Raw genomic sequence first — 23,228 nt, 5'->3', positions numbered from 1 at the left:
ACTTCTGTTTTTAATACGTTTTGGGGGAGGCTGTTTTTTGGATCGAATGTACCATTTGCCGGCGAACTGCCAATCCACTTTGTTAGGTTTTAATACAATTTAAATTTACTGCAACTGTGGAAGGAACTTGTTTGCTTGTCTTTGCTTTTACTTTTAATGTTTATTGGTGTTTTAATTTAAACGAACGCACCTCGCTTTAAATCTTGTTCACACGTGTAGAACAAAATTCAAGAAACACATGTTTTTTGTGCTCTTAAATGGTACATATGACGTGTTTATATGAAATGTCAATTGACATAAAAAAATGTTTTTCAATATGTCTATTCCAGCACAGCACGTTTAACCTTTTTATAAACAATGATCATGATAAGAGAGCCAGACTTACGGAAATATCATCTTTTATCTTATATCTTACCCATATATATAAGATCATATATAATCAGATTAAACTGAATTTAATGACAATATAATTCACTTTTGAGAGACATAATAATGATTATGGCAATTATTACCAGATATTGACGTACGAATTTGTGTTATCACCTTCGTTTGAGAATACTGATAGCAGTTGATGTGATGGACACGGGTTAATGGTCGGTCACAACATTAAAGTATTAATATAAACGAATAGTATAACTTAATTTCCAATGACAAATGACTATGGCTAATGTAGAATAATGGTAATATCTCTTATTTTTCAAAATACCGGATGCGACGTAGCAAGTATGGTTACAGGTATAAATCAAATTACAAGATACATACACCTACACGTTGCATGTGTAATATTCATTACAAGGACCGAAATACAAAATGACTGAAAAACAATTTGATGACATAAACAAGATAAATGATGGAATAGTAACCAAATACCGTCAAAGCATTTAGTCTCAACACCTTCAGTCGCAAACACACAACAGTTTATCACATCAACATGATTAAAAGAGAGGTCACGAAAAGAAAGACTGTAACAAATACATTCCAAATGAAAATGAAGAAACCGTCATAATTTTATATTTTGCCTTGAGATTCCATGGATCATAACAAGAGAGGGACAGATACATGCAAATTACCTGTATAATAGTCATAATTGTTAGTATTGTGTTTTATTAATATTGATATTGATAACGTAGTTAAGATGGCTATGTGAAATAATGGCATTTGTACTCATATAAAATGTCCGTATCATCGTTAGACTCCCATATCAGATTCAGGAGTGTATTCACAGAGAGTTGGTTAGTATATAGATGATAACAACTCGTGAATGAGTTGACCATCTATTGGTTATCCCAAAAATTGTAATTACGCATTAAATCGGATAGGATTAGCAACCATGATAAAAAAAATGTCTTTAGTAAATTAAAGTGTTAATCTAGTTATTGAAATGTTTATAGAATACATTTTGTATATATTTTCATGAATTATTCTCTAGAATTTAGAGTAGGTTTATCTGTTCCAGACAGCACGATTGTTGCTACAAGCACATATGAATTTCACACTTATATTATTATTTGATTTAGGTATATGTTAGGACTTGCTGGAATACCATCTTTTATTCAGTTTCTTGGTTTCGTGTTCATGCCTGAAAGTCCTCGTTGGCTAATTAAAAATAAATATGAAGAGAAAGCCAGAAGAGTATTACAGAGCATGAGAGGTCAACTTGACATCGAGGAGGAATTTCAAGCTATAAAAAGTAGCTTTAGAACAGAGGACAACGAGCAACAATCCTGTAGGTATCTATTTATGCGAGACAAGTTCATAAAAACAGCAAAACTACACACGGGGCAATACAATAAAAACAAAAGGAAGTCAGCATATATCGTCATGGCAAAACGATAATTACCTAAAAGACAAACGCAAAGCATCGCAAGTTAGGGAAAATCTAATACATGTCATGGAAAGGTGAGCAGATTTGCTTTGGTAGCAGCACTAGCAGTCTTCTACATTTTTTCCCTTTCACAAAGTGGAAAAGGAATCGTTTTTGTAGTTCTTATTTTAAGTTGTTCGGCCATGCGGATTATTTTGAATTGATATAGAATTGAAACTTTAATCAATCTAAAAACACGTTTTATTAAGGATATAGTAACTACAAAATTACTGCTAAATCAAACATTGGCCAGATTGTCGATGTAAATAGTCATTCAAATTTTTTCTTCAGCAATTCACAATAAATGTGATTCATTTAAGTTTGATGGATTACTAAACAAGAGTAATTGAAACAAGTGAATATTTAATTATAGGTTCACATTTAAGACTGGAAAATAAGTCAGTTAATTTAACAAATGCACGTCTTTTGTAACTACAGTATTCTGTGTTGATTGAATTAATTTTCATTTTGCATTACTGGAACGTTTTTCCCAATATGTATCGCATAGTGAATTTACACACCGGAAGTTGAATTACAAGTTCCCAGTTATCTGAAATTGCCTTCTGAATGAATTTAAATCTCACTTTTAGTCAATCCCAGTATCTATTCATTGCCATTTATCCTTTAGGTTGTATCTTGATTTAGAGTAACAACAAGCCTACACGACTTCAAAAATAAATGATATTCATTTCCGTCGAGTCCTAATTGTCCTTTTTAATAATGTTCATGTTCGTATACACTTAACAGCTGCCTTCGTCAATTTATATATTTAACAAAACCAATATTTGACATTTATTTGCTTTGTTATGATTCTTGGATTAGAGATGATGTTTGATAGCATTTGAAGAAGTGTAAATCTATCACCCTACTCGGACACATTATTCGACTTAAATTTAACTAGTCTTCAGCACAACCCTAAATTCCCTCGTATTAGAAGGAGAATAAAAAAATACCTTTTCTAAAGTTTTTTTTCACTTAGTCGGTGATCTGTGTAAACTGGAGGTGATCACGAGACAATAAATGGGGGGATCTCATAAACACAATGATGACTGTTGTACCCTTAATTTTGAACATTTGTAAACTGGAGGTGATCATGAGACAATGGATGGCGGATCTCATAAACACAATGCTGACTGTTGTACCCTTAATTTTGAACATTTGTACCATAATGTCTGCTATTTTGTTCATACAGTATTGTCAATATAATGGAATTTTATACGATTGTCATACAAGTGAGAGGTTAAGCTAGCTATAAAATCCGATTTAATCCCCTACGTTCTACATACGAAAATGACTTTACCAAGTCAGGAATATGACAGTTATTATCCATTTGGTGATTCTAATTTTGATAAGGAACTTTCTGTTTTTGAATATTCCTCGGAGTTTGGTATTTTTATCATTTTACTCTGTTTTACTTCGTTAACGTCTGCTATACATTCATCATCAAACTGACAAGGTTAAAACTATATATTTATCATTAATCTTAAGGAAATTGACAAAAATGTTAATAATGTAAGATCGGGAATACATTAATTAACATGATTTTTGGAAGAATGTGGACCTTTGGTCTCGGCTGGTGGATTATTGTCTCATTGGCAATAATACCACATCTTCGATATTTTATATTATAATATATCTGCGTTGCGAGTTCCAAATCAGCGTATATTTTAAAGAGGGAAAATCGAGTTTTGAAAAATACCTCTGTAGAATTTCATATCAAATTCACTGAAATATATATGAGATATCAGTATTGACGTAAAACAGAATTGTGTAAGAAAACATTATCAATATACCATACAGTGAATTATACCACTTTGCTTCTCGTTACGTCTTTTCGACTTGCATATGAGTACGAGTCTAAATCGACCAACAGTGACGCCCAATAAGTAAACTTATATATTATACCGTCTGTTTATTTGAAGTTCAATACACAAATATAATATGTGTTGTCGTTTAAATTTTTCTATCGCAGTATACATATTACTTGAAATAGTACAGTTTCCAACACGAAAAGGGAAGTTCCGACACAAAAAAAAAGATACCGATACATAAAAAAAGAAACAAAACACCATGACAAAAAATAGACTAGTAACTATTAAAAAAAAAAAAGATTGAACAAAATAACCACAAAATAAACTGGAGAAGAACGCACGTGCACCGGAAAGGCCAACAGTTCATGCTCTATTAGTGGCACCCGTCGTGTTCCTTTTTTCAAGGCTGCTAATGAACGTTATTCAGGGATAAATATCACAATAACAGATTTGTACACGTCTTATCTTGACCCAAAATAGAGTACGGGTTTCCATGACCACGGACTGGAATTGGTGCCTGCGTTAACCATTTTAATAAACGGAATATGTTTTATAGGATAGTATGTTGTCAAGAAAGGTCAAATAAGTGTCCAACCATTTACATAGGAAATTCGAAATGCACATTAAGGATAAGAAACATGTATTGATTTTAAAAGATGTCTATTGAAAGAAATAAAATTCAAAATTGCATTGTTATTTCAGCTAACAAGCCGATATTTATACAAATGTTACAGACTCCCTGTGTTAGAAGAGCACTTCTTGTTGGTTGCAGTTTGCAAATGTTTCAACAACTTTCAGGAATCAACACGGTAATGTATGTGTATACTTATGTTTTCTTGGGAGAAAAAATTGTAATAAAAAAATCGGAAATTGATAATAATAACATTGCAACATATAACTTCTCTAATCATAAAATCATGAAAATGTTTGCCTACTCATACACTGCGCCATCAATTAAGATATAATTATCTTTCATTATAATAGTAATAATAATTGTTATTATTATTATCATGATTATTAAAATTATTATTATTATTATTATTATTATTATAATTATTATTTTTATTATAATTATTATTATTATTATTATTATTATTATTATTATTATTATTATTATTATTATTATTATTATTATTATTAGTGCTAACTAGTTTGATCTTATCCTACATTGCACTTTTAAAAGATATTCCAAGTATCTTAATGTGATGTTTTAAAGCATCACGTTTCAAGCATAAAGTATATATAGGTAAAGCATAGCAGACTGGCTTTTATTACCTTTGTGGTTGTTTTATAATCAACCAAGTTTCAAATTAATAGCTTTAAATAAGATGTGGTAATGTCAAATGAGATTGAGGCTATATCTTTATAGCGTGTTATTCGAAGTTTTTCTTGAAATAACAATAAAAATGCATATAACTACATCAATCATGATCGCATTATAGCTTATGGAAAGCAGTTCTGAAGAATCAAGTCATAAAACTGACATTATCATGGCTAAAGTGTCAATTTGCATGTGCCTTTTAACTAAATTATATTATATAACTGTCTAACATGTACCAACATTTATTGGTATCCTAGTTAGACTTTTTATATCTATTATTGAATTTGCAGCGTAAAATAAAATCAGTTTATAAATCTAATGCGTCCAAAGCGCTTTGATAGTTTTACCCTCAAATCAACTTGCAATTCTAATCTTTTAGATATTGTAACAGAAGGATAACTTAGACATAGAGTTAAAAACAAAAATTTGGAAACATAGAAATTGCTGGACAAAAAGAGGTTATTTATAACATAGGGGTAACCCAAAGAGATTATAAAATAGGAAGAGTCAAATTTGAATTATGGCAAGTAAACAGCACAAACAGAATCTAAATTTTCAAATAGCTTGTAAACAGATATTAAAATCACAACATCAAGTAAATACGAAAATTCACTCCTTCGTTAATACACAAAAAAATTGTACAAACAAAACAAAAAATGAACCCACTGTTTCTATGAACCTGTATTATTGTTGACGTTTTTTGTTAACAAAGGTTTTCTTTTTGTTAAATGTTACTGCTATTTAATAAATTCTCGTTTATCCATCATTTTCATTTAATGGTATTGAAACTGATATTTCCATCGACGAAATTGTTTGAAAAGTTTGTACTTTCTTTGATAGAAAAGCGGTATTTTGAAAGAAAAAAAAACGGCAATGATGGTCAATACAACCAGTTGTTTTTCTTCAGATCAATCAGAATAGAATACTTTATCTAGTGTCCATATTTAAAGAGTTTATTCTTAGTAGGAGGTTAAAAGTGCAGTACGTCTGTTTCGTATTAATATGAAACATACAAAAATCAATAGATAAATTCATTTCATCGAGTATAAACATTATCTACCAAAAGAAACATCTGGTCGTCTTTAACATAAATGGGAACTTAGAAAAGTTTATATTGAAGACCTTGATATCTTTATTGATTGTATGATTTTTCATTCTATCTTAAGGAATCACAACAGAAAATGTCTTCCTTAGAAATAAACATATCTTAATCTTTTTTTGCGGAACATATCTTCCGTGTTAATACGCATATCTCGATCTTTATTTGTTGGTGAAATTTAGTAACCAGTTTTCTGTTAATCCCAACATTTAAAATCGGAGACTTCAAGAGTTCAGGTTACTGCCAAAGAGTTATTGTAGTGATAACCACGGGGTTGAATCCGCGAGTACGATTGTACAGAAAGGCATTCAAATAATGTTGCATGTTTTTAACAATGAAACCACAAAGGCATGCAAAATACAATCATGTATATAAATAATTGATTTATAGTTATAGATGAGGTATGTCACAATTTATAAAAGTAAACCATTATAGGTCAAAGAATGGTCTTCAATACAGAGCCTGGGCTCACACCGAACAGAAAGCTAACAAGGGCCCCAAAAAAATACTATTGTAAAACTATTTGTTTGGTATTTTTATATTTTAATTTTTAAAAATCAAAAAACAGAAAGACATGCAAATGTTTTCTCAGAAGTTTCAGAACTTAATTGCTTTAAAACAAATATCTATGTTAACTACGAGAAAATTATTCCCATATACTTTCCAACAATTGGATTTGCTTGATAAATAAAGTGATATTTGTTAAATGGTTTACTGATAAACAAATGATATCACCAAGAGATCCTATTACTTTTTATTATAGGTATTACACTGCAACTATAATTCACATGGCAGGTGTGAAAAATGATCAGACGGCGATACTACTTTCGGCAGTCATGGCGGCAATCAATTTCCTGTTCAACGTCCTTGGACTTTATTTAGTAGAACGAATTGGAAGACGTGCATTAACTATAAGCAGCTTAATAGGTACTGAAGTTTTTTCGTGATATGTCAAATGTTGCTAGAAGGGAAGATAATGGCCATAACCGATTATTATAACTTAACGTGGACGAAGTAACTGAAATAAAAGTATCATTTAATGTTTTTGCGTAAATATTTTAAGCAGTTTTATATGTGAGGCAAGCTAGGTCAAATCAATTCTTCCATTTTTTTGTATCGTAAACTGTTTTCAAAAAGTATCTTCCCTTAAACCATTAGAACAATAGGGAATTAACATGGTATGATAACACCGTCATCGAACATGCATGGCCGAAATTTTGCTAAAATGAGTTTTTAAATAAACAATACATATACAATATTAGGTATATGTCAAAAAAATATTAACTTTTTTTGTATCAGGATGAAAAACTGGGGATGGGCGAGGTTGTGCCGAATACAAAAAAAGTTTATATTTTTCTAACATTGACCTCATAATGTTTTTATACTGCAACTTAATTCAATACATTGATAGCTTTATTAATTGTAAAACTAATTTCGAACTTATTTTCATCTCTTAATGAACCTCTGATTATTGAAAAAGTGATCCATGATGAAATTGACATTGCAAAAAATTTGGCTGTGTTACTATATATAGGAAAAAATACAATTAGTTGCAGTATAAAGTTACAAATTTAAACTGATAAGTGTAGCAATATGTAATTAGATAACGCTTGAAAAAAGCAAAATTCTAGTTTTTGTTTTCATACGATAGGTCTCTCTCTAAAACTACTGTAATGAATTGAACCGTATCAATATATCATTATCAACCATCCAGAAAATAATTGGAAAACCAATTGATATTTCAATATAGATTCTTTACGGTTTTTTTTTAAATTAATTTTCATAAGATTTCATATGTTAAAAAAATACATAATGTACACTTGCTGTAAAAGAGGGACGAACGATACCAGAGGGACAGACAAACTCATAACTCAAAAATAAACTGACAACGCCATGGCTAAAAATGAAAAAAGACAAACAGACAAATAATAGTACACATGACACATGCTTATGTGATAAAATATCCGGTTAATAGTCTAATTCGGTAGGTCACATTCATGAAGGGGAAGAGGATTGTAGTTACGACGTAAGGAACATATCCGATATCATTTGTGAAACGGTTATTCCATAACGGTCAACCAACTCGTGATGGCGTTCGTAAAATTTACGAAGGGATAAGTAACACTGCTGTCCGTAATAAAAGACATGATAACAAATTCAACCACTCATTTGGAAGAAAACCCAAATTATAATGAGAATATTTGTTTCTTAATAACCATTTCATTGTTGCGCCTTCGAATTTACAGTTAACATTTTACTAACTTAATCTAACATTAAGTTAGTTGAAACATATTTATTTATAGTGGATTGGGAAACAAGTTTTGCAACTTATATTAATCCCTTTCCACTTAGCGGGTGCGAGTGCTGCCTTGTACTGGCATTAGCCTCCTCTTTTCCAAATCTACAAGGGTGTCTTTGTCGTGCAAGAGATATGACTCTCTCTTAACACGGGTCAGCCATTTATTGTCCCCTTCCTACGAACTATCATCGTTTTCTCGAAACCGTACTCGTAAATGGTGTCAAGGGATAGCCGAAAATTCAGTCCCTGAAATTTTCATCCGGGAACGGAAATCGAACCAAGAACCTTTGTTGTAGTAGTCCGATGCACTAACCACTACACCATGGCTCTCATAATCTATTTGATAAATAACACATTCATTCAAGTAGGTATAACAGTACGATATTAATTTGTTGTTCTATAATTATATCGGTATTTAAGCTAACCATTTCAAAAATATTTTTTTTGTCGTTTCGTGGACGACTTAGTTATAAAAATAAACCTTTCTTTAGTCGAGTTGAAGTTTAACAGATAAAACCGCTGTATTATATTTAACTAAAGCTGTATTTAGTCATTCCAACAATGTAGTAGTTCTTTTGAAGAAACAGTCTGATGCGGTATGGGCTTTGCTCATTGTTGAAGGCCGTACGGTGACATATAGTTTTTAATGTCTGTGTCATTTTGGTCTCTTGTGGACAGTTGTCTCATTGGCAATTGTACCACATCTTCTTTTTCATATTGTCATTCATTAAGAGGTCTTTTGTAAAGACCCTCTCATAACATTATACAATGTAATTCCAGGTGCGGTGGTAAGTTTAGCATGGCTTGCAGTAGGATTTCATTTATCTGCTCTGCATACACCGAATATATCAATGGTAGAGCATTCTGCAAGAGGAACACCTTGTTCAACATATAAGTAAGTATTTTGTGGCGGAAGACTTGTTAGAAATCAATAAGTATTTAAAAGACTTATACTGTCCGCATTTGGCCTTAAAGATTATTGAAGGTTAGTATCTTTGATGAGGTTTTTTTTTTAATCATTCAGAGATATCACTCAGGAGCTAAAGCTATATGTCCGATGAAGATGAGAGAAAAATACTAGAGGTTCATTCAAACTCATATTGTCGAAAATAAACAGACAACGCCATGGCTAAAAGAGAAAAAGACAAATAGAAAAACAGTAGTACACTAAATACAACATAGAAAACTAAAGACTGAGCAACACAAACCCCACCTAACAACTGGGGGGATCTCATGCGCTCCGAAATATATAACATATTGACAAAAATGCACTTCAGTAATAAGACGAAAAAATGCAATTGAATAGAAAAAGTATCAATGTCGGAAAATGTTCTGATGTTTTTAAGTTGTTAAATTTGCTCTCTGCATTATATCTCAAATTCTCTGAGAAATGTAAGTTGTTCATGATTTGGTTGACATCACATACTTAGGTAAAGAACTGAACTAATTGAAGTGTACGTTGCAGTACAAGGGGTATATATGACCATTTTTTAATTAAAAGAAAACAGATATGTATTTTAGGAAATGTTCTTGGTACAAACTCAATTTTTATAACAAAAAAAATGAAGCTTTTTTATGGACATCAATGTTGCTGTTTACAGATAATGTCAATGTTTAATTTATAAGCAAAGAAACGGTGATATATTCAAGGTGTGGCAAATTCAGTCATTCGCGTAGAAGGAACATAACACAATTACTTTAGTTTTAAGATAGGCAGACGCCATACTTGAATAATAATAATTTGTCGGCAACAATTACATTTTCCCTTTCATCTTCAATACTGCCTAACATTTTAAAGCATGGACAGGACTCGATAATCGAAAATATTAGGCAATGACAACATGTATAAGAGCATCAACATCGAGTGCTCATGTGCACCTGCGTCAATTTATCAATGAAATACACGCGACTTCATTCCTACATTCGGACAACTATCCAAACGTTTTATCTACTATTTCATTTTAACTCATATTTGCAACCAAAAAAAAATAACATGTAGCTAAGAGAAATTGCCGATCAAAAGAACAATTACATTTTATTTGTGATACCGGCTTTATCAGCTCGAATATCTTGCTTGCTTGATATGCTTGCTGATAAAGTCAATATCAAAAACATTCTATATGCATTTACTATGTTTCCTGGAATCTTTCAACATCAGGCTAATATGTTAGACCTTATACTTTATCAAAAAACTTGGTGAATGTATTTAGTGAAAATTATTGAAAAAACATACATTAAACTATTGTGTGTATTTTTTTCTAATACTAGTAATAGGGTGTATCGGTAAATGTTTATCCTAGTCAGAAAGAAATAACACCAAAAATCCCCGTCTTTTTGAAAATTGATACTTTGATTCAGTTTCCATCAAACTTCACACAATAATTCCAGTACGATGGAGTTTATTTGCACTAATATATACAATTAGTTTGTAAAAAGTGTTAAATCGATGGCAGAATTAGATTTAACAATTACCACACACGTTTTGGTGTTGACACTTGTCAGACGAAGCGGCAGTCTAACTGAGGCAATAATTGTAACGTTTAAGGTGGTTAAAGCAACACAAACAGGACTATACATCAAGCAAATTGACTTTTTCTCATGTATAAGAATTTTACATCGGCAATAATGGATGCATCTTTGATATCATTTCAATTCCATGTTAGTTGAAGAATATACATCTTTTGTCAAAAGTAATAGAAAACAGTAGAGGATTTAATTGAATTGAAACAAGAACTGCTTATTCCTTTGAAAACAAAAAGCAATATAGATGTCTAAATAAAAATAATTGCAACGAACATCGATCCTAGCAGTCTATTTACCTTTTTAATCCAGACTAAATTGAAAACCTACAATTTTCAAGGAGTCTATTGTCTGAAATAACACATTTAGCTCTGTAATTAGATAGTATATAGTATTTGCCCTTTGGTTTAGTCAATTTACTTTTATTTCGGAACTAAATTGTCTAATATCGACCGATTGCATCATCAAACAATTTCAATCATGTTTTACTTGCAAGGGTACAGTTGAAGTACAAAAAAAGTTATAATGTTGAAATGATGTGCACTGAAAATTAAGACGATTTTTTTTTATTATTCACTGTACCAAAAGCACAAGTCAGACTAAAATTGTACTTCTCACTTGTTATCGTTTTGTTCTACCTGTCACGTGGCATATCAGAAACCGGAGGCACGAAGTGGTTTAATTTAACCGGAACTCAATATCAGTGCACTCCATTCGCATGTCGACAGTTAATGTATCTTCAGGGATGTCCAAGGCCAGAAGATTTAAATATAAATCCTCAAACAAACTTTGAATAAGTAATATACCCGAAAATAACCGAATAGTAATGCAATGAAGATAGATATATGCATAAGGGAAATGCATACCTCCTTATATTTCAATTATGATATTGTAATCACTCTAATACAATGTTTTGTTTTAAATGTCTTGAAGTTCTTTCCATATACGAAACAACAAGAGAACATTTCTAACGGGCATGTTGACTTATTTTTGCAGAACATGCAATGACTGTATGCAAGACTTGTTTTGTGGATACTGCTATCAAGACGTCCGCCATGCTGCTGTAAATAGTTCTTGTTTACCTACAACATACGATAATCCATGGGTATCAACAGGAGGGAGATGTAATACTACAGTCTTAAAGGGAGATCTCACATGGGCGTATGACTTTTGTCCTACGGACTTCTCGTGGATGCCTATGCTTGGCTTAGTACTTTATCTCATATTCTTTGCCCCAGGTTTGTTTTACGTATAATTACTTTGAATCGCTTTTAGCCTGTGTCACTTTGAACGTTGAACGCTTTAGATTAAAAATTAAATGTTGGTAGATATTTGATTATTGTTATCTATAATTCCTGTGTAAATTTTTTTTTTTTTAGTATCTTTAGAACTATTTTAGTTTTAATACAACTTACGCTATTTGACATCTCCACCATGTCTGGACATGTTACATGTTTTCTGTTTACAATGTTTTGAGCATAAACAAGTTCGATGATTTTCGCTTTTGTTTTACATTTAGTCATGCCGGGTTTTTCATAGCTTTCTATGCCAGGAAAAAAATTGTAAAAGCTTACAGTGCTCTATAGTTGTTTACATCTTCGACATTTAGTGACTTGGGAATAGTTATAACATTGACAACAAATACTCTTTTTTTTTATAGATTTGATAACATTAAAACGTAACAAAGTTTACTGCTCTACACTTGTTAAGATTCTTATACAGCTTTTCAAATATTTGGCTTTGAGCTTTTCTGGTGAAGGTAAATCCAGAAGCGCATCGGATGTATGAGATATATATAACCTGTTGTTTTCATTTTTCAATGTATCTATAGAAATCAATAATATTATTAAATTTTTTAATATATTTAATTACAAAAAGTCCAAATCTATATCCATTTCAAGAAAATGATTATTGAAGTTCATTCATTTAGGTCTAATAATCATTTTTCCTGTTATAAAATATTTGATACCTTTTGTCGCAATACATTTTCTACCTCTTGTTATAGTACTTGTTAATTGGTCCTTTAACATTTATGCTACTAGTATGAGGCATTATATTTACAGGTATGGGACCAATGCCATGGACAATAAACTCCGAGATTTATCCATTATGGGCACGAAGTACGGGAAATGCTGTATCGACCTTTACAAACTGGATTTTTAATTTGGCAGTCTCTATGTCATTTTTAAGCCTTACAGAAAATTTAACCAGATTCGGTAAGTTTTTGGGTATTTACTGGCGCGGTGAGGTATACAAATGACTCAATTACTAGTTAATTAAAGATCATATGCAACGAACGGATAAAATTAATAATACAGTTATAATGTCTGTGGTATTACCAGTGCAAGATAATTGATAATTACAAAATCATATTTGAAAGCTAACATTTTTTTCTAATGTCTACTAAAAACAATATCAATACGAACAAACAATCATTTTTCTCAGATTGAAACACATGATACTACTTTTGCCTTATTTTATTTTAACATAATAGTCGGCAACGAGCTTGTTTATTGTATTAAGACTTACTGGCTAAAATTACAAATTAATGACTGTACTTCAGGCAATATAATCAACAGTTGACAAATCCTAAATATCTTTACAGAATTCGGCAAAGGTTATATTTTTCGTTTTGAATTGAGTGCGCTAGAGATGTTATAAATACAAAGTTGCATAATATGTAAGCCATTATTGACTTTACTTGTTTCTATGTTTACTTAATTGCTTTATAATGCATTTTAAACCTCTTATGTATAATATTTTATTGTTTTATTCATAGTGTTATTACTGTTGAGTTTTGGGTCATGCGTTTGTCTCATATATTAGTGCCTTAATGACCCTTGTTTACATTTTATAGCGAGTAATCTGTACTTTTTCCTACTGTGAGTCGGTACATCACGGAATGGTTATTAAAAGAACCTTACACGCAATTTACGTTTATTAACCATTTGCATTACATATGCATGCCTTTTTTTTTATTGAAAATATAATGAAAGCACACAGTTTAAAAAGTTAAATCACAAAATTACTAAACTCCGAGGAAAATTCAAAAAAAAGTCCCTAATAAAATGGCAAAAAATCAAAAGCTCAAACACATCAAACGAATGAATAACAACTGTCATATTCCTGACTTGGTATAAATGCAGGCATTACACCGTCACATAAAACAAATGTTAATAAAATCTACAAGAAATAGAATACCTTCTACACTGACAACAAGCTGACAACTGGAAACTGAGGATTAATTCGTATACACTCTTCAAAAGTAAAACAAGTGTACATGTCGATCTTACTTTCAAATGTAACATTAAATTGTAAATAAACTCATCATGGATACCAGGCTTTAAATTTTGTATATACGTCAGACGCGCGTTTCGTCTACAAAAGACTCATCAGTGACGCTCGAATCAAAAAATGTTTAAAAGGCAAAATAAAGTAAAAAATTGAAGAGCATTCAGGGCCACAAATTCCTAAAAGTTTTGCCAAATACAGCTAAGGTAATGTGTTCCTGTGGTAAAAAAACGTAGTAATGATTTGCTTAAAGTATTAACAAGAAACAAATATGTTGAAAGGTGAAAAAAGTAATTAATATGCCAATTGAAAATGAAGCATGTTTTTCAATCTTTAGGCACATTCTGGTTATACGCTGGATTTGCATTTGTTGGTGTTTTGATTGTTGGTTTTACTCTACCGGAAACAAAAGGGAAAAGTCTAGAGGAAGTTGAAGGATTATTTGCCAGGCCGTGGTGTGGTACAGCCGGGCCAACGATAGATTACAACACAAACACAATACAATATGTTCACATCAGAGGACTAAACAGAGATGGAAGAGAATCTGAACTAGAGTCACCAGAATGATGAGTAGCAATGACCATATCTAATTCGGGATAATCACATACTAATGATGGATCAGTGAATGTGTTTACAACCAAAATTCCACATTACATCAATACATCTTGCAATTTAAGCCTAATACGCAAATAGGTATTCGATTTTATTCATTTGCAGAAGTAAAATATAAAATGCTATTACATGTTCTGTCAGCTCATCTAATTTTGAATTTGCAAATTAAAATAACTTATTCAGATTCCGCACTATTTGTCGATTTTAGTAGATTTTTGAAAGCATTTTATTAGAAAATAATGGAGACAAAAATAAAACAAATTTACATTTTTTTTCTTTTAATGATCATTTACCAACCCATTTGAGAACTTATTCCCATTGTAAAGGATGGGGGTTAAACGGCCTGTTATTTCTAAACTCATATTTCATGTTTTTGTATTAAGTCATTAATTATAACAATTTCTGGGTTGTCATTTTTTTCAATTTGTATGAAAATAGTGATTTGTTTATAATTCGTGTTATAATCAAATTGCAAGTGAGTAAATTGTGAGCGTATCTATTATATTAGTACGGTAACAATGTGGTATAGTGCAATATTTATAACTACAATATTGATTACATAGAACTAACATCATAATTGGGCTAAAAAGACATAGTTTATTGTTAAAGCATATCTGAACAAGTGATTAACTGCGAATGCTTGTCGATCGTTCATAAAATGTGATAAAAGGTTTCTTGCTATGAACGTTTATACAAAGTGTGCCCATCATTTTACTAGCGTGGTGTTTATTATTTTATTAAGTTGACAACGTATGTGAATTCTTTTTTCAAATTATGGTCACTTGTTATCGATAAGTCTTCTTTTTTTTGTACTAAAAAATTGATATTTATAGACCAGGCTGATTTTGGACAAAAAGGTGTGAAGTAATATCGTACAAATGCCTGTTCTGTTGAATTGAAGTCACACCATGCAATTATAATTTATTATGTCCGAAACAGTCATGTGTTGGTTTTATTTTGTGTATTTCAAACATAAGACACAAAAACAATCTGCAGAAGACATCGATCATGATAAATTAGTTACGCTCTAAACAAACCTAAATGTGTATGACTATCTTCGTCATATGTCCTGGTTGTTTTATTATTATTTTGTCACAATTTAACGTTTTAGCTTTTAACACCATCTATCAGCATCAATTTGAACAGGTTTTTCATTAGTTTAAAATTTGCTCTCGAAAAAAAATGACGTTAACATGGTTAAATTTCAAAAATTAAGTTTCCGATATTTCGAATGCCAAAAACAACTCTAATAGTGAGATAGAAGAAAGATACCAAAGGGACATTAAAACTCATATGTCGAAAATAAACCGACAACACCATGCAAATGGATACAAAAGAAAAAGACTAACTGACAAACAATAGTACACGAAACACAACATGGAAAACTAACCTAGATAGATTTTTAAAACATAAGATGACTGCGCTACGTCGCGTTATTCAGCCGTTAAACTTCTCAAAATTTCTTTGACAAACTCTGCAGGGCATACCACCTAATTGAAAACAATATAAGGGGAAGATACTCCTGCATTTGTTAATTTATCTGCTGTTAATGATATCCATTCAGGTTTTTAGTTAAGCATCAGTGTCAATAAATGTGAACTGGTTTATATACTGATAATACGAACATAAACGGTTTTACACTAGTAATTTTTGGGGCTCTTTATAGCTTGTTGTTCGGTGTGAGCCAAGGCTCCGTGTTGAAGGCCGTACCTTGACCTATAATGATTTACTTTTATAAATTGTTATTTGGATGCAGAGTTGTCTCATTGGCACTCATAACACATCTTCCTATATTTATGTACGAACTCGTAAATAATAACTATGAGCTAAACTGGTTTTTACTACCGTATGCAATAATACATTTCAAAATTGCTAATTTCTAAACATGCCACTTTAATAATTTTGGAATTTGGATGAAACAATTGTAAACAGTACAATGCTAATGCATTATAGAAACCGGTATTATAGAAATATGTTTTATCTTTTAAAAAATAAAAAAAAGTTTAAAGATAAAACTATGTGTAATTTTGTCTGTACATTACTGAAGTGTGAATATATGGTGTTTAACATGTGTTTTGTAGTTTTATACTTTCATAAGATATATATTGTAGTGATTTCATTTTTTGTTAAAGTAGTGGCTCATACTGTAACATGTGTAAGTAGTAGCCACTTAACGTATGTATTCAATGTCTTGTATATAGGAAGTATCTCATGTGTATATAACATACCTCATAATATCGCAGTTTGATTAAACAAAACATTATATTCAATTTATACATAGATCAAAGAATCCCCTGACTTTGAATTCATTATTGAAATTATATTCAAATATTGCAATGAAAGTTTCCATATCAAGACAACGCATGGTTTAAGATATAGTTTCCTGTTTCACCTTACATGTTTTTTTGCGAAAGAATCTTTTGTTTTATTCAAGTATTGAAATTGGATGTTTTCTGCTGTTGATTGATTTAATATCAGTCGAACTAGTAACATAAGTAAATCTGTTGGCTCTGTAAGTTGTTTAGTTCCACATCTTACTCAGCCTTCTGTAACAGTTAAAACGCTACACCAATATACAGTTGTACAGTTAAATACTGTTGACTTGTCATAAAATTGAATCACACCCATTTGCACCAGAAATGACAAATTTTTACTTTGTTTACTTTTAACATATTTGCTGCAGAAATGAAACATGGTGTTTGTCGAAAGTCACGTGACTTAAATAGTATTTTTTTTGCTTTTATTCTTATTTTAATTGAAATGAACATGTGTTTTGTGAATCAATTGTAGTATCCTAACATTGTTAGTTTGTCGGTACAATATGATATATAATAATATTTTTTCTGTTTTGCGGACTTTGTTTTCTACCTGACTTTCTTGTTAATAACATGATTTCTTATTTCATAATTACACATCACATATGCATATAGATAACAGATAGAAAGGAAAAAAATTATTCATGTCCTTCGGGAATGTTTTTCATTGTTAAATTTTGTATGGTTGTGTAAAAGTTCAATGTAGTGCTGTCAAATAAATTCACATACGCTAGAATGTGTTTGAAATTACGGTGAAATGATTCTAAATAACGGTATAATTAATTTGTCAAATATTGTATATATATCCTATAAACTGAACTTGCTTTTGGAATAAAGTATTATTAAAAATATAAGTGATGGAGAAATATTAGAAATACTAAGTAACTGTTTTATTTCTGTGCCTTTTCGTCTCCTCTTTGATGACTGAAATTTGACAAGTTATAACAATCTCAACTACTTAGAAAAAACAAAAACAAGATATAACTTTCTGTGTATATATATAGTACTGTTTTGTTTCTGATAAGTTTAGATAAAATTTATAAAAAGGGGGGAAACACATACCAAGAGCGTACTAAAGTCCAAAAACAACTGACAACACCATGATCAAAAAGGAACATGACTAACGACAAACAAATACAAAACACTATAAAAAGACCTAAAGATCGATCAATACGAACCAGACAAAAAACGGAAAAGGGAGAGAGAGGGGGGAGGGGGTGAACTCAGATCGCAATGTGTAAATTTATATGATATACGGTATTCAATGAACTCCTAGTTGGATGTTATATTCAATATGTATATTACAGGTTTAATGCACATCAACTATACTCTAGAATAAATGTTTCGGAAGTCAAAAGAAATTTTAGCGAATAATTTTACTACCTATTTGAATACAAAATTAAGTGCATCCGATCAAACATCGCCAAACAAGTTTTGCAAGCTTTACAATTTTAAGTCCTGAGCAGTTAGCCTTTCAATAGATCAATATTTTATATTGTCGGCATATTCTTGTAATCATGTATTTGTTATGTTAATGAGATGTTTATTGTATGTTATTTGTTATGAACATCACATAGATTGTAACCAGTATGGATATATATTTTTGTGACAAAAATAAAGTGGTGCTTAATATGTCTTGATTGTTTTTTTTTTTTTTTTTTTTTAAAGCTAATATATAGTGTTGAGACAAAAGTTATGATTTTCCTACAATAATATATAGTCTTAGTATGAATGGTTGCAATTTGAGTACGGGTGAAGGGATCAATAACTATTTCATGGCAGCCTCGTGAAGCCATTTGAAAGTGTTGCATCTGTTGTCTTCAAATTTACCATTTCATATAAAAAAGAAATTAAAAAAAAAATGGCTATCAGAGATGATTACGATTTATAATAGAGTTAGGATACCCTTTTGTACGATCACGGTGGTAACGGAGATCCCGGTCTTTCTTTTCCTTGTCCATATTGTTTGGATCGCTTATGTTGCCTCATAGTGCAGATATAAAGAGCAATATTCCCGACCTTAGATGGAATTGGTTATTTTTATTTATAGCCTTTCAACGTGTTCCTGCCTTATACATCATTGGCTTTCAAAATTTCGGCTTTGATGAAGGTAAATCCAGAAAAACGCTTCGCACACATGAAATTTAGAATTTGTTGTTATAATATGTTTTTTTCATGTCTCTATACGATCATGTAATTCTTACGATAATATTTGGATTGGATGTAGAATAACATGTAGAATAAATACACATTTTTCTCGGTATGTTAAAAAAAAATTGACTTTTATCATTTCAGGCAAAATAAAACGTTATCGCCAGATTCAAGCATCACTGAAACGAGCGTCTAGCGCACAAAACTATAAGCTTGGTATCTATGATGAGTTTATAAAACCACATGGGTCGATGTCACTGCTGGTTGACGTTTTGTCTTCGATGGTATCAGCAGCCCAGTACTTAGCATTATTGTTTTAACATCAATGATATGCATATTTTTTTTGCAACTTAACTGTTTTTAAAATCTTAAATTATCTAAATAACTGATTTTTTTCTATCCGAGCTACAGATTGCGTTAGTGGTCTTATCACAAAATTTATGAATTTTCTGTTTTAAATCTCTTCAATATAGTATTTGATTTGGCCTTCTATCTGTGTAAATTTATCATCACTGAGGAGTATTATGTAAACAAAACGAACGTTTATCAGATTCAAAATAATTTTGTATTATTTCTTTTTTGTGTGTCTTGTGCTTTTCATCTTTGTAATTGATTTGATCTCACAATTGTTTTGAATAGAAAGGCGGAACGTATTTTGTATTATATCTTGGCACTATCAATAGATAGCCTTCAAATTTACATCATTTATATGAAGTCTTGCACTTTCGTCGATTTTTTCTTTCTTATAACTAGTCATATTTTCTTGATATTTGGTATCAAGTTTTATTGAGATTAAGCATCATAATGTGTTTGATCGGGTGTTAAATTGCCACGTTTTATTATAGCACAAAAATAGGACAAATAGGATATCAACAGTTACTGCTGGCACAGCTAACATTTTATATATCACGTACTAACATGATTTTTAACAAACCTTTCTAAAATTGATCGTTCTTGAGTGTAGAAGTCAAAAGGAAACTAATGCTTCTTTTCCCACAGACAATGTTGAACTTCGATGGATGTTACGTGTCCTTTTTTGTCATATTGCTCTTCAACTGTTTTAGATCTTACAAATCCTTAATAAAGATTCGACTTAGAGTGTTCCTGGTGAAAATTAATCCAGAAAAAGCACTTTGGACGCATGAAATTGTAAAAGTATTGTTTTAAAATAAAGTTCTAGCACTGGGTAGCGACCTATACCACTGTTATTGGACTATCAGTTCACGGTGGTATCATCATCCCAGTAGTCAGTAACTGTTGTCTTCATTCTTTTTTTTTAAATCCGAAAACATAAAAAAAAAAAACAGTGGGAGATACCATGATACCAATGGTATATTCAAATTGAAGTAAACAGTCAAAATAAAAAAAAAGATAAAATATTGAAAAAAATTGCCGTAAACATATAAACAATGTGTGACACACCAGGAAATTTGAAAACACGTGAAAACTGTATAATATTTGTTCCACATCCATGTTGACAACGTATTGGAAAATAAAGAGAGCGTTGGTCGCTGGCCAATTCCTTCACAATTTGGATATGGCAGTCCCCAACCATAAAGCGATTATTAAGAAATATTTCACGTCATGCAAAAGGTTTGTTCTTTTGATGTCCTCTTTTTTTATATGTGTTTCCCATGGTTTCAGTTTTTATTCCAATTTTGATTTCTCTCAATCGATTTATGACTTTTGAACAGCGGTATACTAATGTTGCCTTTATTTGATACACGACACTATTGCTAGCATTTTTGTGAATATAACAGATGCTTTTGTATTGTTGCTTGGTAGTGAGAAATAAAGTAGTTAGAATATTATGTGTTATCTCATTTAAATAATAATGTTTAATATTAACTTAAACATTCGAATGAAGAAATGTTCATATCAATTATTATAGCATTATTAATTAATGTATTTCGATCAACCTGATAATTTTTGAGTCAATGACATATTCTCTTGCGATATGATAATAACTGGTGGACTGGTTCTGAATGCGACTGCCAGCCCATCAGTTAAATATAGCCCGAGTTGTAGTAAAATTGATAGGTTTGTCATTCACTGCAAAGCAAAGCATTTTTTTTTTTCTCAATAGGATTAATATATGTTTTGTCATTTTGTACAATAAAAATCAAATAAAGTTTCGTTTCAAAATACTTTAAAATCCTTCATCTTAAGTTGTCAATGAAAAAAGTTTCTGTAAAGGAACTAACTGGTCATTTGCTTAGCTTGTGTTGGATAACGTTAATCAGATTTATTTTTCAATGTTGCAGACACGTGATCAATTTAAACAGTAACTGCCACATAATCGAGTGCATTTATTATCAGACACTCACCATGCAGGTCGTGCTAGAAGGCGTTGATACACGATGATGTTACTTGCATGTATGTAAATCCTACAACAGTATCAATGTTGGTTGGTTTTGTGTATTAAGGCAGTGAGAGATTATTGCAATCTCACTTTAGGTTATCGTCGCTGTATTTGGCAAAACCTCTCTTAACTTAGATTCCCAAATGCCCTTCGATTTCCTACTGAATTCGTCCATTTTTAACTTTTTGATTCGAGCCTCACTGATTAGTCTTTTGCAGACGAAACTTTTTTGTTTACAAAATTTTAAATCTAGTATCTATGATGAGTAACTATCATGTTACATACTTACTGTTGTTTAATTAGAGAGAAATCAAAATTGGATTAAAAACTGAAACCATGGGAAACACATATAAAAAAGAGGACATCAAAAGAACAAGCCTTTTGCATGACGTGAAATATTTCTTAATAATAACACTAAAATGAAAACAATACATGACAGGACTACAGTACAATTTTTGTGTTTTAATTAACTAGCAAAACCAAAAGCTTGTATCACAATTAGAATGAGTGGGTTTTTTTACAGAAGATACACAAAATGTATGTGGGTAATGCAAAACGTAACAGCGCATTAAAAGCAAAACGGTCTTGACAGAATTGTCTTCACTGATTCAGGTAAAATTTGCCTTATTGTTATGCAACCTCAATTGAGTACAATAACATAATTAGAAAACAGGAAACTAAGATGAAAGTTTTCTCTTGCATCAGACTCGACTTAAGCAAGTACAAAGTTATACTTTTTTCAAAGTATTAATTTATGGGATGATACCTGAACGACCAGGGAATGTTATAAAAACCCTAAGCATCGCATAGGCGAGGTGAAAACCATATGATTTCCCGGCTCACACTAGGTCTAACCTTCATCAGCCACGCTTGTATCCAAATGCTATGTCCTTGTTGATTGACAGTCAACCAGCAGAGTATTGACGTTTTGATAATAAAAACATGGGTTTTTTTTTGTTTTGTTATATCTGTCGTTATGTTGCTCTCATTAATGTGAGCCTAAAATTTCTTTTCATTCAAATAAGATATCCGGATGCACGACACCTTCATCGGGTGCGTATGTGATCAATAGTTATATTAACAAAGCCAACATTATCGAATGTTTATGAGCATTAAAACCCAAGAGGGTGTAAATCGACTAAAGTACATTTAACATGAATAAGCTGCATCCTTAGCAATAGCAAAATTAAACAATTTAATGAACTAAATATTTACAGATTGACTCAGTATTTAAAGCATTGTTGTTGTAATTCCTGTAATAATTTATAAAATCGTTTTTAGATTTAAGCAAAATGTTATTTATATATTCGTATCATGTGTGAATTTCTAATATAATTAGATATTTTACATAATCATTTTATAATTTCTCGCAGCTTTTCAATTTTGAATCAACGCTGAATCGTTATCAAATATAGTTTAATAAGATGAACAATAATTCAAAGTTGTTCGTTGTTAAAGATTGATGTTACATTTAAGCATTGTTTCAACTTTGCTATTTCGACGTTGAAACTGTGACATTATTACAAACATTGGATATAGGACGTTTTGAAATGCCAACATTCATCCAATGTTGAATTTGATGC

The 23,228-nt window shown here is 31.1% G+C and overlaps 1 protein-coding gene across 1 annotated transcript in view; it reads left to right on the top strand.

The window, feature by feature from the left end:
• LOC143075154 (proton myo-inositol cotransporter-like) overlaps window positions 1-18,767 on the top strand; it is a 70,049-nt gene extending 51,282 nt beyond the window's left edge. Inside the window, exons 3-9 of the mRNA XM_076250479.1 lie at window positions 1,518-1,726; window positions 4,378-4,489; window positions 6,859-7,022; window positions 9,175-9,289; window positions 11,911-12,152; window positions 12,978-13,130; window positions 14,543-18,767. Coding sequence (XP_076106594.1) covers window positions 1,518-1,726; window positions 4,378-4,489; window positions 6,859-7,022; window positions 9,175-9,289; window positions 11,911-12,152; window positions 12,978-13,130; window positions 14,543-14,772 — 1,225 coding nt within the window. The 3' untranslated portion in view covers window positions 14,773-18,767. The remainder of the gene's footprint in view (window positions 1-1,517; window positions 1,727-4,377; window positions 4,490-6,858; window positions 7,023-9,174; window positions 9,290-11,910; window positions 12,153-12,977; window positions 13,131-14,542) is intronic.
• Window positions 18,768-23,228: the final 4,461 nt, after the last annotated feature.

Source organism: Mytilus galloprovincialis, chromosome 1 (assembly GCF_965363235.1).
Source record: "Mytilus galloprovincialis chromosome 1, xbMytGall1.hap1.1, whole genome shotgun sequence".
Classification (NCBI taxonomy): domain Eukaryota; kingdom Metazoa; phylum Mollusca; class Bivalvia; order Mytilida; family Mytilidae; genus Mytilus; species Mytilus galloprovincialis.
Note: the sequence above shows the minus strand (reverse complement) of the source record. Positions and strands in the feature narration are given on the sequence as shown.